This window comes from Babylonia areolata, chromosome 29, assembly GCF_041734735.1.
Source record: "Babylonia areolata isolate BAREFJ2019XMU chromosome 29, ASM4173473v1, whole genome shotgun sequence".
Classification (NCBI taxonomy): domain Eukaryota; kingdom Metazoa; phylum Mollusca; class Gastropoda; order Neogastropoda; family Buccinidae; genus Babylonia; species Babylonia areolata.
This window is the reverse complement of record NC_134904.1, coordinates 27,200,251-27,217,099: the sequence shown is the minus strand read 5'-3', so window position 1 is coordinate 27,217,099 and position 16,849 is coordinate 27,200,251. Positions and strand designations below refer to the sequence as shown.

Below are 16,849 nucleotides of genomic sequence, written 5' to 3'. Positions count from 1 at the left end.
AGAACTCTGATCTGCCACGTGCTGGGCGGCACCTCTTTTATCAAAAATATGTATTGCTACGTTCTCGCTTTTCTTTTCTTTTTCCTCGGTGACATGCGTTCTTTGCTTGCTTTATATGTGTTGATTTTTCGTTTTTTTCCCCCCGAAATGTAGGATTGCCTTGATGGCGCGTGTCAGTGTATATGTATGTGCGTGTTTTCTTTTCTTTTTTTCTTTCTTTTTTTTCACAGGGAATAAATGCAGATGCTACTTAGCAAAATTAGTTCTGATGTTCGCGAGTCCTTGCATGAGTGTGTGTGTGTGTGTGTGTGTGTGCGCGCGCGCGCGCGTGCGTGAGTTCGCATGTTTGCGAGCGTGTGTGCGTGCGAGCGTGCGTGCGTGTCCTCGTGTGTATGAGCGCACACGCGCATAAATACATTTAGACTTCATGTACATAAAAATGAAATGCAAACTTCTACACAGAAAAAGAAATCAAATTTGAAAATAAATCATCACACTTTCGAATATTACTTTCGCCAAAAAGCACAGTCTTGCATTCTGTTGTAATTTTATTCTGTTTATGAAATGCAAACTTCTACACAGAAAAAACAACAACAAAAAAACTTTGAAAATAAATCATCACACTTTCGAATATTAATTCAGCAAAAAAGTCTTGCATTCTGTTGTAATTTTATTCTGTTTTCTTCGTTGCTGAACCACGCTCACGAAAAGCTATGCTGGAAACATTCAAAATGGAAAACATACAAATAAAACAACCTTAAACGAGGTTGGTTAAAACATATCTGCTCCAGCTCCGTATCAACCAGACCTCAAAACACTCACAGCACATGTTAGTTGTGGATAACGGGGTATCGCCGGCAGCCTTTGGGAGTGTTCCTCAGTTTGCCTGAGTCCTCGATATGGAATTTTGCTGAAAGAAGGGAAAAGCGTGATTATATTCAGCTGGTAGGTCTACTTCCTGTGGAAAGCGGAAAACTTGAATGTAGAGTTTGAAGACGTAGACTTCTCATTTCTACCGAGTTTACAATGGTTCTATAAAATTATTATCCAAATGTCGTCAAACACTTTCTCGATTAAAAACAAAACTCACTTCCTTTGGCGCATGAAGAATCAAAAAAAAAAAAAAAAAAGTAAAATAATATAAATGCAACAACTTTATTCAGTCCACAGCTCAGCAACGTGTTCTGAATAAACTCATTACGATAAAAATAAATTGAGAGAGAGAGAGAGAGAGAGAACTCTTGTGAATGTGGTGCAATTTATCACAAATTCACAGTCGTCCAATCAACACAGAGTCTGAGGTTCTGAAGAGTGATGTCACTTCCTGTTGCCGGTTGTCACATCCGGGTCAAAGCATGAACTGATGGACTGAGTTTTACACCCTGAACCTGGCGGCTTTGATAGAGAGGGCTTCGACCACTGCAAAATAAGGGATAGTATGATTATTACTATTATTATTTGCTAGTCTGTTATTGTTTTGGTGTTTGTGGTTGCTTTTTTCATAGCAGTTCGCAGTCAGCCCAGTCACAATGAATAAAAAGATAGTGAGAGAATCGAAACAAAACTAAGTGAAACCAGTCAGAGTATTGGCAAAATCAAACATGCTTTTTTTCCACCCAGCTCGGGGTTTAAAAGAATTTATTTTGAGAAAAGGGAGAAAATTGAAAGGGAGGCTGGGCTGGCTGGGGGGCGGGGTACATGGAAAAAAAGAGACAGACAGACAGACAGACAGACAGAGAGAGAGAGACACACACACACACACACACACACACACACACACACACACACACAAACAAACAAACAAAAAAACCCAACAACAACAACAACAAACACAAAAAACAGACACACAAATACTGAGAGACAAAGAAAGAAAGATGACGCGGGAGAAAATGCAGGGGACGTTACTCCTGACAGGCACATACTATGACTCAGAGTTGCTTCCCATGCATCGGGCCACCCATTCCGAGACGCGCAGTGTGTGTGTGTCCTTGCACACATCATCAACAACAACGGCAATCATAACAGAAAATGACAAAATTAAGAATACAACAACAGCAACAACAACAACAGCTGCAACAATAACAACAACAACAATAACATGAACAGTAAGAACAACACACTCAACAACAACAACAACCGCAACAACACATAACCGCAACACTTTCATTCATTCCATCATCCTTCAATTCCTCTCTTCCTCTTCCCTCCTGTTTCCGTCACTCCCTCTTTCCTCCCTTCCTTCATACCTAATTCCTCCCTCTCCTTCCCTCCCACCCTTCCTCTTACCTCCTTTTCTCTTCCTCTTCTCTTCTCCTATGGTCCTTTCTTTCCTTCCTTCCTTCCTGTCTTAGAAGTTCCTCTCTCCTCCTTGCATCCTTCCTTCTTACCTCCCTTTATCTTCCTTCTCTCTTCTCCCCTCCTCCTCTCTTCCTTCCTTCCTTCATTCTTTCCTCTCTTCCTTCCATCCTTTAGGCCAACCTCAGTCACTTTCCAATCCTCCTTTCCTCGAGTCCTCCACCTCTCTCCTCCTCTTTTCCTTCCTTCCTTTCTTCCTACATCAAACTTCCTTCCTTCCGACCTTCTTCTCTCTCTCTCTCTCTCTCTCTCTCTCTCTCTCTCTCTCTCTCTCTTCCATCATTCTTTCTTATCTCCCTTTATCTTCCTTCTCTCTTCTCCTCTCCTCCTCTTTTGCTTCCTTCCTTCCTTTCTTCCTACATCAGACTTTCTTCCTTCCGGCCTTATTCTTTACTCTCTCTCTCTCTGTCTTACACTCTTCATTTCTACCTCCTTCACCTTCCTACATCCTTTTCCCTCTCTCTCTCTCTCCCTTTCTTACTATTTACCCATTATTATAGGTATCGAAAATCATATGTCCAAAATGTGATTTGTCCAATGTGTCAACAATCTAAAGAAGACGAAGTTCACTTTGTGCTGTTGCCCAGTATCAAGAGATCTTAGAGGACAGTTGATTCCACTTAAATACTGTCAATACCCTTGCCTGTTTAGACTTGTCCTGTTCATGTCATCAACAAATGAAAAGACTGTCAAGGAGTTCGCTCTATATCTGTATAAAGCACTCAAATGGAGAAGTGTATGTGTTACATCATGAAGACTTTTCAATGTATGACTTCAGCATTTTATTGTATACCTCCTTCAAAGGGGCTGTGTGGCCTATATGAATAAACCATCTCAATCTCAATCTCCCTTCCTTCCCCTCCTTCATTCTTTCTTTCCTTTCTTCCTCTCTTCCCTCCTTCCTTCCTACTCCACCACCCCCTCCCTCCAAGCAGACTCACCCCCTTCGCAAGTCTTCTTGGCCAGTTTGTCCTTGAGCAGGTTGAGCTGAGCGTAGCTGTTGGCGGTCAGCACGCGGCGTTGGTCCCCGGCGATGTTGAGCAGCTCCTCTTCGTTGAGCTGTTTGCCCACCTGCCCCACCCCCACCGCGTACATCACGATGCCTGCATTCTGAGCGTGACGGGCCTCGTCCTTTGTCATCTGGAAGGCAGGAGGTGGGTGAGAGAGGAGGAGGAGGAGGAGGAGGATGTGGATACTTCAAAAACGCCTATTATCGGTCGGAGACCAAGCTCTAAGCGCTTTACAAACACGAGGTCATTTGCACAACAGGCTGCCTACCTGGGTAATGCCGGCTGACGGCTGCCCTTTGGGTGCTCATCATTCGCTTCCTGTGTCATTCAATGAGGTTTCAGTCACGTACACATACTCATACATACATGCAACATTTTACGTGTATGACCGTTTGTATTTATCTACTCCGCCATGTAGGCAGTCATACTCTTTTCGGGGGTACGCTTTCTGAGTATGTTCATGTTTCCATAACCTACCAAACGCTGACAAGGAGGAGGAGGGAAGCAGAAGGAAGGAGGAAAGAGGGAGGAATAACGAAGGGAAGACTGTGTGAAGGAAGAGAAAAGAGAGGAGGTTGATGAAAGAAAGTAAGGTAGATGGGACGGAAAACAGGAAGAAAGGGGAGAAAGGAAGGGAAGTAAAGGAGGAGGAGGATGAATTTTGTTAATGTCCCGTCACACATATTGGTGACTGATGACATTTTGTTAAAGCATTTATGTATACATTTGAGTATTATCGGTTAGAAGGGATGGGGGATGTGAATGAGGGCGAAATTTGAAAAATAATCTAAATAAAATCACAGGAAATTAATCAATGGACTTCGTAAAAGAGAACTGTTAAACTGACAACCGATAATGAATGCAACAAGTCAAAAACATCAACGTTCTCAGTCACTTGTAAAGACACACTTTCGTGTACATCAGGCTACATCAAGCTACGGAAGTAAAGGAGGAAGGAAGGAGGTGTGAAGGAAAGAATATAGAGGAAGAGGAGGAAGGAAGGAGGAGAGAGGAAGAGGGGGAAGGAATGGAGGAGGAGGGAGGGGGAGAGAAAGCGCGGGAAGAAAGATGAGGATGTAAGGAGGGAAGAAAAAGGAGAGAGAGAAGGAGGAGGAGGAAAAGTGAGGATGGAATCAAGAGAGGACTGGAGGGAGACAAAAGACGGAGGAAAAGAAAGGAGGTAGGTTGGAAGGAAGGGATGAAGGAAGGAGAGACAGGGAGAGGAGGAGAGAGTAAGGATGGAAGCAGGGCAAATGGAAGGAAGGATGATAGAAGAAAGGAAGGGGGTAGGAAGGAGAGAAGAAGATGGGGGATTGGGGGGACACGGAGAATTGAGGGACAGAATAAGAAGGAAAGAGGAAGGAGGGAATGATCAAAGGAAGAAATGTGATTGGAATGATGGAAAGAAGTGAGAGGACGAAGGAGGAGGTAGAAGGGTGTGTGTGTATCCGTGGTAAACTTTAACAAATTCATTTTCTCTGTAAAAACTTTGTCTGCCAATACCAAATTTAGATTAAACAGCAGGAAAAAATCTTCACATTAATACCAATGACAGGTTGTAAGTCTTCCGGTTTAAGCTGTATTTCCGGATCATGAACGGTTTATGTCACTGAGGCTCCGAATCCAGAAAACCACAATAGGTGTTTGGATCTGAAGACAGCATGACCTCGTTTTTCTTGTTTGCAATTAAAAGAAAAGAAATACAAATTCTGGACAAAACACAAAATGACACTAACTACACCATCGACGTGTTAACTGCATATGAATATTACACAGTGGATACTGAAATAAATAGAATGAACATATAGAAAAAATTGAATCGACCGTCGCAGATTCTGTGAGCCTGGTGTGGATCTCCGCAGATCTGGAGAAAACGGCTACTTCTTGCGGTGTGCCTGAGGCGACGGCAACGTCTCAATTACCCGAGACTTTAATTAAAGAAAACTTGAATAATCGAGATACACCAAAATGACATGATTTAAACGACATTATCATCTCGAATGCCGCGATCATTTCATCACACTTAAAAAAAAAACCCATCAATTTAAATGTTATATTTTATTCTTCAGTAGTAGGTTCTGTTTAGCGCTGTGAGTCTGTTTACTTCCGACCTGAATATGCTTAAATGGAACCTATAAGCTGCCTCTTTTTCTTGTCTTCGCCAAGCTTAATAACATTCAGTACAGAACACATTTTCTACTTCTTTTTTTCTTCTCATGATTCATATACTGGATAAAGTGCATAGCGCAAGTGAGTCTTGAAGGCCTTGCGCCTCTTGCATATAATTCATATAGCTCCTACATTCAGTCCAGAGACCGAACTTAAAGCGCCGAGTACCTCATACTCCTGCGACTCTCCGTCCGTGATGACGATGCAGACGTGGGCGGCTGAAGGTCTGGCCCTGGGCATCTGGACAGTGCGCATGTAGTGGATGCCCGCTCCGGTCACGGTCTGCGATCCGTGCTGCCACCTGATGCTTTTCAGTCTGTCCAGTAGGTCCTTCTTGTTCGTGTAGGCACTGAACGAACCAAAAGTGGGAGGGGGGGTGAGTTGGGGGTGGTGGTGAGGGGGTTTGAAAAGAGAGAAAAGAAAAGAGGGTGAATAATCAGTGAAGCAGTAGTAGTTATAGTATGTGGTGGAGGAGGAGCACGAGCAGTGGTAGCAGGAGGAGGAGAAGAAGGAGAAGCAAGAGTAGTAGTAGTTAGTAGTAGGAGGAGGAGGAGGAGAGGGAAGAGGAGTAGTAGCTACAGTAACAGTAGTAGGAGGAGAAGGAGGAGGAGAAGGAGCAGGAGTAGTAGTAGTAGGAGGAGGAGGAGGAGCAGGAGTAGTAGTAGGAGGAGGAGGATGAGCAGGAAGAGGAGCAGGGGGAGAAGCAGGAGAAGGAGGAGTAGCAGATGCAGTAATATTAGTAGTAGTGGTAGGGGGGGAGCAGGAGTAGCAGTAGGAGGAGGAGGAGGAGGAGGAGGAGGAGGGGGAGAAGGAGGAGAAGGAGGAGGAGTAGCTGCAGTAATAGTAGTAGTAGTAGTAGGAGGAGAAGAAGGAGGACCAGGAGTAGTAGTTGTAGTAGTGGTAGGAGGAGGAGGAGAGGGAAGAGGAGTAGTAGCTGCAGTAATATTAGTAGTAGTGGTAGGAGGAGAAGGAGGAGCAGGAGTAGTAGTGGTAGGAGGAGAAGGAGGAGCAGGAGTAGTAGTAGGAGGAGGAGAAGGAGGAGCAGGAGTAGTAGTAGGAGGAGGAGAAGGAGGAGCAGGAGTAGTAGTAGTAGGAGGAGGAGGAGGGAGAAAGAAGAGAAGGAGGAGAAGAAGTTGTAGATGCAGTAATATCAGTAGTAGTGGTAGGAGGAGGAGGAGCAGGAATAGTAGTAGTAGTATTAGGAGGAGGAGGAAGAGGGGGGAAGGTGTGAGGAGGAGAAGGAACAATAGTTGTAGCTGCAGTAGCAGTAGTAGCTGCAGCAGAGCGTGAATCAATGTTCAGCGAATAAGGGAGTGGAGAAGAAGAAGAAGAAGAGAACAACACCAACAACAATAACAGCACATACATGCACACATCAAAACCAAAAGTTCAGTAACTGCCTCACTCGAATTCATTCAAACACCTAGGACCAAGCAACAAAGAAAAAAAAGAAAAAAAGAGAGAAAAATCCAATAAATCTCGATGTTTTATTTTCAGTCCCTTTGAAGATAAATAGATAAGTCAAATAGAATAAAATAATGATAATATATAACATATGTAGATGTAGATATAGATAGATATATATGTATATACACTACCACCCTAACCCACACCCACTGCCCTCAGCAAACAATCCATCCCCACTCACTCGAACCCGAACGCATCATCCAGGTAGAGTTTATCCCCGAAGGTGATGGCGGACACACGGACGGTGCTGGGGTTGATCTGAAAGGTGTCCACAAAGTCCCGTACGAAGCTCATGCCGATGGAGAAGTTGCCCTCACCGATACTGGCGGAGGAGTCGATGACGAACGACAGGTCTACCGGGTCCATTTTGCAGCCTGTTGTTTCGTTTCGGTTTTTTTTTTGTTTGTTTTTTTAATGAATGAACACATACATAAATGAAAATCGACATAAACAAATGAATAAATGAGTGTATGAATTGATTGACTGATTGATTGATTGATTGATTGATTGATTTCTTGATTGATAATTTTAGTCACATTTTGGTGTGTGTATGTAACATTGATGTAATGTGTTATGTAAAACAAAGGTGTTTTTGTAAAGCACCTAGAGCACATTTCTGGATAGTGTGCTGTATAAGTATTCATTATCTTTATTATTGTAATCAATCTAATGAATAATCAATTAACTAATAATTAATCATTCAACCGACAAACCAATAAATAAACATCAGCTGGATAAGCAATAAAGACAGTTTCAGTTTCAGTTTCAGTAGCTCAAGGAGGCGTCACTGCGTTCGGACAAATCCATATACGCAACACCACATCTGCCAAGCAGATGCCTGACCAGCAGCGTAACCCAACGCGCTCAGTCAGGCCTTGAGAAAAAATAAAAAAAATAAATAAATAAAAATGAATAAATACATAAAAAATAAAGTAAAGACAGGTGGTTGAATACATGAATGAACATATTTTTTTTAAATGAATGAATGGCTTATCAATTAGTTGATTAATCAATTGATTAATTAAAACAAATGGTTTGTAAATAAATGAAGGAAAGAACTGAATAATTAATGAACAAACAAATCATAGATGAATAACAGACACTTTCACGCACGCGCACGCACAGGCAAAGGCCTTTGCAATGCAAGGCAAAGGCCAGAAGTTTTGTTTCATGTGCCTCCGGGGGCATTGAAACATTCCACACATTCATATTTTACACATATCATGCCAACAAAGAGACAGAGACGGAGAGACAGAAACACAGAGACAGATTAACAAAAAATAAATGAAAAGCAGAGACAGAGAAGAACGGAGAAAACAGAGATTTTATTTACTCACTGGGCTCGGGTTCGTCTGAAATTGTATATAAAAAAACCGTTTTAGAATATTACAGTTGTATACACTATGCTCTGTTTCCACCACCAAACACACACACACACACACACACACACACACACACACACACACACACACACACACACATATATATATATATATATATATATATATATACGAGTCGTATATATATATACATACATACATACATATAGATAGATACATAGATAGACAGATATGTGTGTGTACAACCATACATATGTTATACATATATATATATAAGTTTACAGTTGGCCCAACAGCAAAGTGATAGCTGTATCATCAATGGTTTCTCCAGTGCAATGGGAAATCATTTACAGCTTAGACTTTTGTGAAGGACTATGGCACTCAAACAAGAAGGCAAGATTGCACTGGCTCTTTGTGCTGCAACCTTGGGGGCTAGTTGGCCTTTGAGAACCATCCCAACGCCGACCGTCCGAAAACACTCTTGGCCGAGAGATTAGTCTGGCAGAAAGCCACTGGAACCCCTCAAAATTGGTATCAAAATTGTTTTCGGCGGTTTGGGGTTCCATAATACGTATATATCAAAATTTAATATCCGACTGATGCAACCTTTCATCATTGAGCTTTTTTTTCTTTTCTTTTTTTTGTTATACAAAATTAGATAAAGAAAAAATCAAAATAAGCATTCTTTTCTTTTTGTCCACACGGCACACCATAGCCGCTAAGACCATGTGCGCCAGTGCGGCTGTCTGACTCGACTCCGGAATGTCCCGCCTGTCATCACGGGTGCCTGGTCTTCCGCCTCCTGTCCCTGAAAGAGACTGTGGCACTACAAGACAGCCACCTATTTCGAGGCAGTGCCGCCTACTTATAGGCAGTATTTCTAAACACACAGCTGTTGTTCGTAAAAAAAGAAAGAAACTATCGCTCTAAGTGAAACCAAACATAATATGCTGTAATTGTTTTTATTTTCGGCCGCCATCTTTGAAATGTAAACATGCACGCAAACAAAGATAACTTCTGCTTAACATTTCCTTGGGTGTCTATCAGAAAAATAGCGTTTTGTATTTGAAATATTATTTGATACCAATTTTTTGGTGGTTCAGGCCACCATCTTGGCGGCCATGTTAGATATATCAAATTGCTCAACAATAACAGGGTAGCAACAGCTGGATATGTGATCTGAGGACACTAAAGAGCTCAAAACAGCTGAGGCATTTTGATACCTTTTTTTCGGTCAAGCCCAAAATCGTGCATTTGGCTGCCGGACTTGAGTGGGATGTAACTTGGGCAAGACACTGTCCACTATAATCAAATTCTAGCCCAAATAGTCGGGACAGCAGTTGCCTTCTCTGCTGTTCTGATGGTCATTGTCGGACACGACTGACTATCCTACACACACACACACACACACACACACACACACACACATATATATATATATATATATATATATATATATATATATATATATATATATATATATATATATAACACAAAGTTGAAAACCAGCACCTATTTTGTTAAACAAAAAATAAAAATCTGAATTTTTGCTGCCACCCGGCAGCTTGGTCACAGACTACACTGATAACAGGTGACGTAATGCTATTTTACGTCTTCCTTCTGACCGTATATGACGTCTTCTACTACGTAAAGATATGTTCTAAATATTCCTTCAATTGTCTATGTACACATCACTCTTTTTCACTCTCACTCTCTCTGTGTGTATCTCAGTGATCGTGTGTAACCACCACCACGACAAACCAGACTGGTAACTCCACGAGAAGCGACATCCACGGGTTTTCATTGTGAACTCTAATTCCACAGTTACCAGTCTGTCCGTGTGTGTCTGTTTTCGTAGCATCACTCAAGTAATATGCGTGCGTGTGTGCGTGCGTTCGTGCGAGTGTGTGTGTGTGACCCGTATGAATCTTCAAACTGTACAGAAGTACCATACATGAATGTTTTATTATCACTATTATGATTATTATTATTATCATTATCATCACCATCATTATCATTGTTGGTGGTGGTCGTGGTCGTCGTCATCATCGTAGTGGTGGTGGTAGATGATGATTCTTATCATTGCCATTATTGGTGTGATTGTTATCATCATCACTGTCACCATACATACCAGCACATGCCTTGTACTTCAGTCGGTCCTTGATGTCTCTGAGCATGTCGTATGTGGAGACCACGAAGACGTGTCTGGAATCACATAGTCACAGTGACAGTTGTTAAGAAATTACCCGTTGGTTTCTCTCTCTCTCCCTCCCTCCCCCTCTCTCTCCTCCCCCTCCCTCCCCCCTCTCTCTCTCCATCACTCCCCCCCTCTCTCTCTCGTAGTTGTCACAAGGACAGACTGGAAAACTAGGCGATGCATAAAATCTTTATCCTTTGAGTAATAAAGTTTTTGAAGCTTGAAAAAAGAAAAGAAAAAAACTCGGTCAGTTTGTCAGTCTGTCTGTCTGTCTCCCTGTCCATCTGTCTTTATCTGTATGTACTCCTCTCTTTGTCTGTCTCCCTGTCCATCTGTCTTTATCTGTATGTACTCCTCTCTTTGTCTGTCTCCCTGTCCATCTGTCTTTATCTGTATGTACTCCTCTCTTTGTCTGTCTCCCTCTGTCTGTTTGTCTGCCCCCCCCCCCTCCTCTCTCTCTCTCTCTCTCTCTCTCTCAGTTCGTCTTGCTCCCGCACCGCATCCGTCTGCCACTCTGTCCGTCTCTCTCTCTCTCTCCCCCCTCCCTCCATCTCTCTCTCCTTCTCTCTCTCAACTCATGACATTCACATTCCTCATTTGAATATGTTGCAGTCGAATATTGTCCGTGTTTATTTCAATTATTTTCATTTATGTTGCTTTTCCCCCCTTTGTTCGTGTTTTCATGTCGTTGTTTTCCTGCACAGTGAAGGGGTTTTCCATAACATGTTACGGTAGTGTTTTACAGTGTTTTGCGTGACGCGATTTTGTGTGTGACGTTTTCTTTTTAGGTGTGTGACGTGTGGGTTTGGGAGAAAGAGGAGGACCAACTGAACTAGGAAAGTGGGAGCAGTAGTGGTAGTAGTAGTGTAGGCCTATTTTATGTCCCCATCGAAATCTTCATCTTCACTTCTTTCTTTTTATTTATCTATTTTCTTCTTTTGTTTGTTGTTGTTGGGCGGGATACGCAAGTACGCTTCTGCAAGAACTTTTCTTTCATTCATCATAACCTTTTTTTTTCTTTTAAGATGGTGCTTTGGAGATTTTTGAACGTGTTAGTATTTTGTGCAAGTTTAACTTCGGCTAGTGGTGCATTCCATATTTGTGCTATTCGGTTTGCCAATGAATGTTTTCTAAGATTGGTGTTGCAGTGTTCTAAACAAATTTTCGTTCCTGAGTCACTTGTACTATCATAATCCGACATTCTAAAGATATGTTTTGCATTTACATCATTTATTTTATCTAATATCTTAAAAGTTTCGATCAAATCTCCTCTTAATCTTCTACCTTTTAGTGAGTATGAATTTAAGCATGTAAGTCTGTTGATAACTCATATTCTTGCATTCTTTTAATGATCTAGTTGCCCATCTTTGGACCCTTTCTGTTGCTATAGATTGTCTCTTAAGGTATACGCGCCACACAATATTACCATATTCTCCATGTAATCTAATTAATGTTCTATATAGTTTGAGAAATGTAGTCGGTATGACAGGGACTGTGTATGTCGTATCGCATAGTGTTGTGTTTATTCTCTGTATCATATGTGAGGAATCGAAAGCCTTTATATGCTTCGAACATAACTGACTGTGTGGAGCTCTAGTCACAGTGAATTTTTGGACGTTGTGCATATGATCCTCTCCAGCCAAAGTTTTTTTTCAAGATGATTTCCTTTGGTTTGTTGATGTTCACGTGGGACTACCCTGTTTGTTGCTTGACGTATGCTGTGTCTTGTGAACATCTTCTCCTCTGAACTGAAACGACGTAAACCCAACGGGGGAGTTCGTTGTTGCTTCTTTGGTCGTCATAGTGTTTGTGACAGAGTGATTTACGAATGCCTGTGGCCAGAGGAAGAACGGGGAATATTATTTGTACATTTCGAATACCTGTATGAATGTGAAAATGTTTTGTCGTTGAGGTGCTTGTCATTCGCATGGAACGTTTGAACTGGTGGATGTTGCTCGTGCTTGGTCGTTGAGGTGCTTGTCATTCGCGTGGAACGTTTGAACTGGTGTTCGTGCTTGGTCGTTGAGGTGCTTGTCATTCGCGTGGAACGTTTGAACTGGTGTTCGTGCTTGGTCGTTGAGGTGCTTGTCATTCGCGTGGAACGTTTGAACTGGTGTTCGTGCTTGGTCGTTGAGGTGCTTGTCATTCGCGTGGAACGTTTGAACTGGTGTTCGTGCTTGGTCGTTGAGGTGCTTGTCGTTCGCGTGGAACGTTTGAACTGGTGGATGTGGTTCGTGCTCTGGATCACGTTATATGGCTTTTAGTTTGGGGTTGGACTGGTTGATTTGACCCTTCATCATGTTCTTTCCTTTGGGTGTTGTACACGTCGGACAGCCATGTTTGTTGCTTGACATATGACATGTGCCTTGTGAAAATCTTCACTTCTGAACTGAAAGCGACGTGAACCCAACAGATCATCAGCGGAATGAAGGCACCATTATACTGAGATATTGTGCGTGCTGTGTTATCATTACTGTTCTTTGTGGTTGTATTTTAGATGTCAAATTTGAAATGTGTCAAATGTCTTAATGTATTAGGTGTTTTTTTTCATAATTATATATTGAATACATACGCACATATATATGTATATATATATATATATATATATATATATATATATATATATATATATATATATATATATATATGTGTGTGTGTGTGTGTGTGTGTGTGTATATATATATATATAGTGTGTGTGTGTTTGTGTGTGTGTGTATGTGTTGAACTTTTATTTCTCTAAGTCTGTGTGTTGTGTTATCTGGGTGTTAGATCTGGGTAGGGTGAGGGGGTTCTAGTCCGCCCCTCATAGAGACTCTCTCTCTCTCTCTCTCTCTTAGCAGTGCAGTATAGTAGTAGTAGCAGCAGCAGCAGTAGTAGTAGTAGTACTAGCAGTTGTTATTGCTGCTGTTGCTACAGCTGCTGCTGTTGTTGCTGTGTGTGTAAGTGAGAGAAAGGGAGACAGAGAGAGAGAGTGTGTGTGTGTTGTCTGATGTGCAGGCGCTTTATATTTCTTGTGGGTTTTTTGTTTGTTTTGTTTTGTTGTCGTTGTTGTTTCTGCGTTCGTGTATGTTTGGCGCTGTGAAGACACAACACAATGCATGGGAGTTTGTACGCGCCCTTTCTGCATCAAGTTCATTCCTTGGTACTCACCGGTCGTCACTGGCGATGTTGTGGAGCTCCTGCAGAGAGACGTCCTGTCCCACTCCGATGGCGAAGACCTCCAGGCCATCTCGCCGGGCGTCATCTGCAGCCTTCTTTGTCAGAGCGGCCTCCTGGGAATTGCCGTCTGTGAGGACCACAGCCACTCGCCGTATACCCGGTCGAGCTTGCGGTATTTGTTGATGCAGCATGTACCTGTGCAAGGAGGAGAGAGAGTTAGAGGACAGAGAGCGGGAGGGAGGGGGGGAGAGGGAGTGGGAAGAAAAGAGAGAGAGAGAGGGAATGGTAATTCATAAGGCTACGGCCCCTAATGAAGTTCTAGTAAACTAAATATCAGCACACACAAAATACAAAGAACAAAATTACACATTTCAACGAAACAAGACTGTTTGACAGCGAGAGAAAGACAGAAAGAACGAAAGACTCTGGTAGCATATCCCTCCACAGAGAGAGACAAACAGAAAGAGTGAAAGACCAGTACCATATCCCTCCACAGAGAGAGACAAACAGAAAGAGTGCAAGACCAGTACCATATCCCTCCACAGAGAGAGACAAACAGAAAGAGTGCAAGACCAGTACCATATCCCTCCACAGAGAGAGACAAACAGAAAGAGTGCAAGACCAGTACCATATCCCTCCACAGAGAGAGATAAACAGAAAGAGTGAAAGACCAGTACCATATCCCTCCACTGGTGTTGGTTTTCAGACCACTCCTGTAAGGGATCTTGGAGATGGCTTGCTTCAAGTCTTCCTTGTTGCTGAAGGCCGAGAACCCGAAGGCGTCTTGCGTGTAGACCACGTCACCGAACGTCACCAGCGACACGCGCACCTGTGTTCACAGTGACGTTAGTGGTCAGTGTGACGTCATTTATGTCACCCCGGTTTTTTGTTGTTGTTGTTTTTGTTGTTGTTGTTTTGGTTTTTTTGTTTGTTTGCTTGTGTGTTTAATTGTTTGTTCGTGTGTTTGTTAGTTTGGAAGCGTCTCGGTATCTTTCCCGTCTGTCTGTCTGTGTGCCCCTCTCTCTCTCTTTCCCTCTCTCACTCCCTCTCTCTCACTCCCCCTCTCTCTCTTTGACTATCTTCTCTTTCTCTTTTTCTCTTTATCTATCTATCTATCTATCTATCTATCTATCTATCAGTGTGTCTCTCTATCTCTCCCTGTCTCTCTATCTATGCCTGTCTCTGTCTCTGCCTGTGTCTCGCTCTGCCTCTGTCTGTCTGTCTGTCTGTCTGTCTGTCTCTCTCTCTCTCTCTCTCTCTCTCTCTCTCTCTCTCTCTCTCTCAGTAATGTCTAAAGATATATATCATAACTACAGACTGTTTAAAACTGGTTTTCAGTGTGAGCAATATTTTGAATATGTGGATAAAAAGTGTTTTAGGGACTGTTTAGTAAAATTACGGCTTGGTTTGCTCCCAATAAATGGATCATTTTTTAGAAGAACATTCAAATGTAATTCAAATTACGCATGTAAACGTTGTAATGTAATCGAAGATGAAAACCATTTTATAAACAATTGTGTCCTTTACAATGACCTGCGGCAAAAACATCTGAACTCTGAAGGTCAATCGTATGTTCACTTGATGAAGAATGGTTCTGTTTACAGTATTCGTAAACTATGCGTTTATATATTTAATGCCCTGAAGATACGACAGGAATTCTGTGACAACAATGATGAAAGTTAGAATTAATTTACAATGCACGAGAAGCACTTTTGTTCTACAGGTTAAGTTAGTACGTATTTTACATTTTGTTGTGGTTGAGTGATCACCATATTGTGTACTTTTGACCTCTTTCTAGGGGCCGGAGGCCTGGAGATTAAAGTTTTGTTCTTGTTCTTGTTCTTGTTCTCTCTCTCTCTCTCTCTCTCTCTCAATTTCTCCTTCTCCGTGTGTGTGTGTGTGTGTGTGTGTGTGTGTGTGTGTGTGTGTGTGTGTGTGTGTGTGTGTATACGTGTGCGTGCGTGTGGGTGTGTATGTGTGTATATCATAGAGAGAAAGAGAGGTTGTGTGTAAGTGTGCTTGTGTGAAGAAGGCACGCGTGCGCGGACACATTCGTGCACGCGTGTGCTTGCCACAAATAAGAATTAGAAAGCTAGCCTTTTTATGTTTGACATACATGCATATTTCATTTATTCAAAATAAACGAATGAAATACTGTTGTTATTGTTGTTGATTTATTCTAGGAAGCATAAACTTAATTCCCACATTGCACTGCCTGTAATGCTAATACGACATTATTTCCTTTGGATGTAAAACTTTGTTCGCAGACACAATAGTTCTACAGTCAGAGAACTTGCATGGAACAGAACTGTTCTGTAAGAAAAGTATGCCAGTATATTGCACTGGTTACCTGTAAAATTTGCCAGTCACTGGTATACCTTCAGTTTGATACGGTGCTCCAGCAACCAGTTTGCGTATTGATTTAATAGGAGTTACATTTTGTTATGCAGTTGCATCCCCTTACTTGCCATCACTGTTTCACATGTTTACAATTGTCACTTCCGGGGAATGCGGTAGTCACGTTTTTGCATGGAGTCTGGTGTGCAGCTGCTGTCATTTTGTCATAATGACGTAAATCACGAAATCAACCAATAGTTAGTTTTGTGCGCGTGCTTCGGGTTTCTCTTAGATGTAATTCGCGGGCTCAACTCCCATGGTCACTCGGATCTAATTACTTTCCGTTGTCTTCTTCTTCTTCTACCTTTTGTTATTATTATTATTATTATCATCATCATCATCATTTTCACCCTAGGTGCTTACAGCAGACTGTGAAATATCGAACCCGTCGACGAAGTCTTCGATGAAGTTGAGAGCATATGTGAAGTTCTCTTGCCAGATCGATGCAGATCCGTCCACCACGAAGGAAAGCTCCAGTGGTCTACCTTTACACTCTGAAAGATAAAGAATGAAATATTAAAAAAAGAAAAAAGAAAGAAAAAAAAAAGTATATCAGTTTATGCGTCTCTAAACAGAAAGGTTCAAAAGTGTGTGTGTGTGTGTGTGTGTGTGTGTGTGTGTGTGTGTGTGTGTGTGTGTGTGTGTGTGAAATAAGAAAGGGATCAAACACAACACCTTGTGGGAAACTATTTGTTTAAATATTTGTCTGAGTATATTCAAATAAACCATTTGCTGTTTCTTGAGGGGGAAAGGAT

The 16,849-nt window shown here is 42.0% G+C and overlaps 1 protein-coding gene across 1 annotated transcript in view; it reads right to left on the bottom strand.

The window, feature by feature from the left end:
• Window positions 1-530: 530 nt before the first annotated feature.
• The window catches only part of LOC143302313 (matrilin-1-like), a 19,263-nt gene continuing 2,944 nt past the window's right edge, over window positions 531-16,849 (bottom strand). The window contains exons 4-12 of the mRNA XM_076616924.1: window positions 16,458-16,588; window positions 14,375-14,526; window positions 13,689-13,892; window positions 10,473-10,546; window positions 8,339-8,353; window positions 7,183-7,375; window positions 5,703-5,883; window positions 3,297-3,495; window positions 531-1,419 (exon numbers count right to left, since the gene is read on the bottom strand). Coding sequence (XP_076473039.1) covers window positions 1,376-1,419; window positions 3,297-3,495; window positions 5,703-5,883; window positions 7,183-7,375; window positions 8,339-8,353; window positions 10,473-10,546; window positions 13,689-13,892; window positions 14,375-14,526; window positions 16,458-16,588 — 1,193 coding nt within the window. The 3' untranslated portion in view covers window positions 531-1,375. The remainder of the gene's footprint in view (window positions 1,420-3,296; window positions 3,496-5,702; window positions 5,884-7,182; window positions 7,376-8,338; window positions 8,354-10,472; window positions 10,547-13,688; window positions 13,893-14,374; window positions 14,527-16,457; window positions 16,589-16,849) is intronic.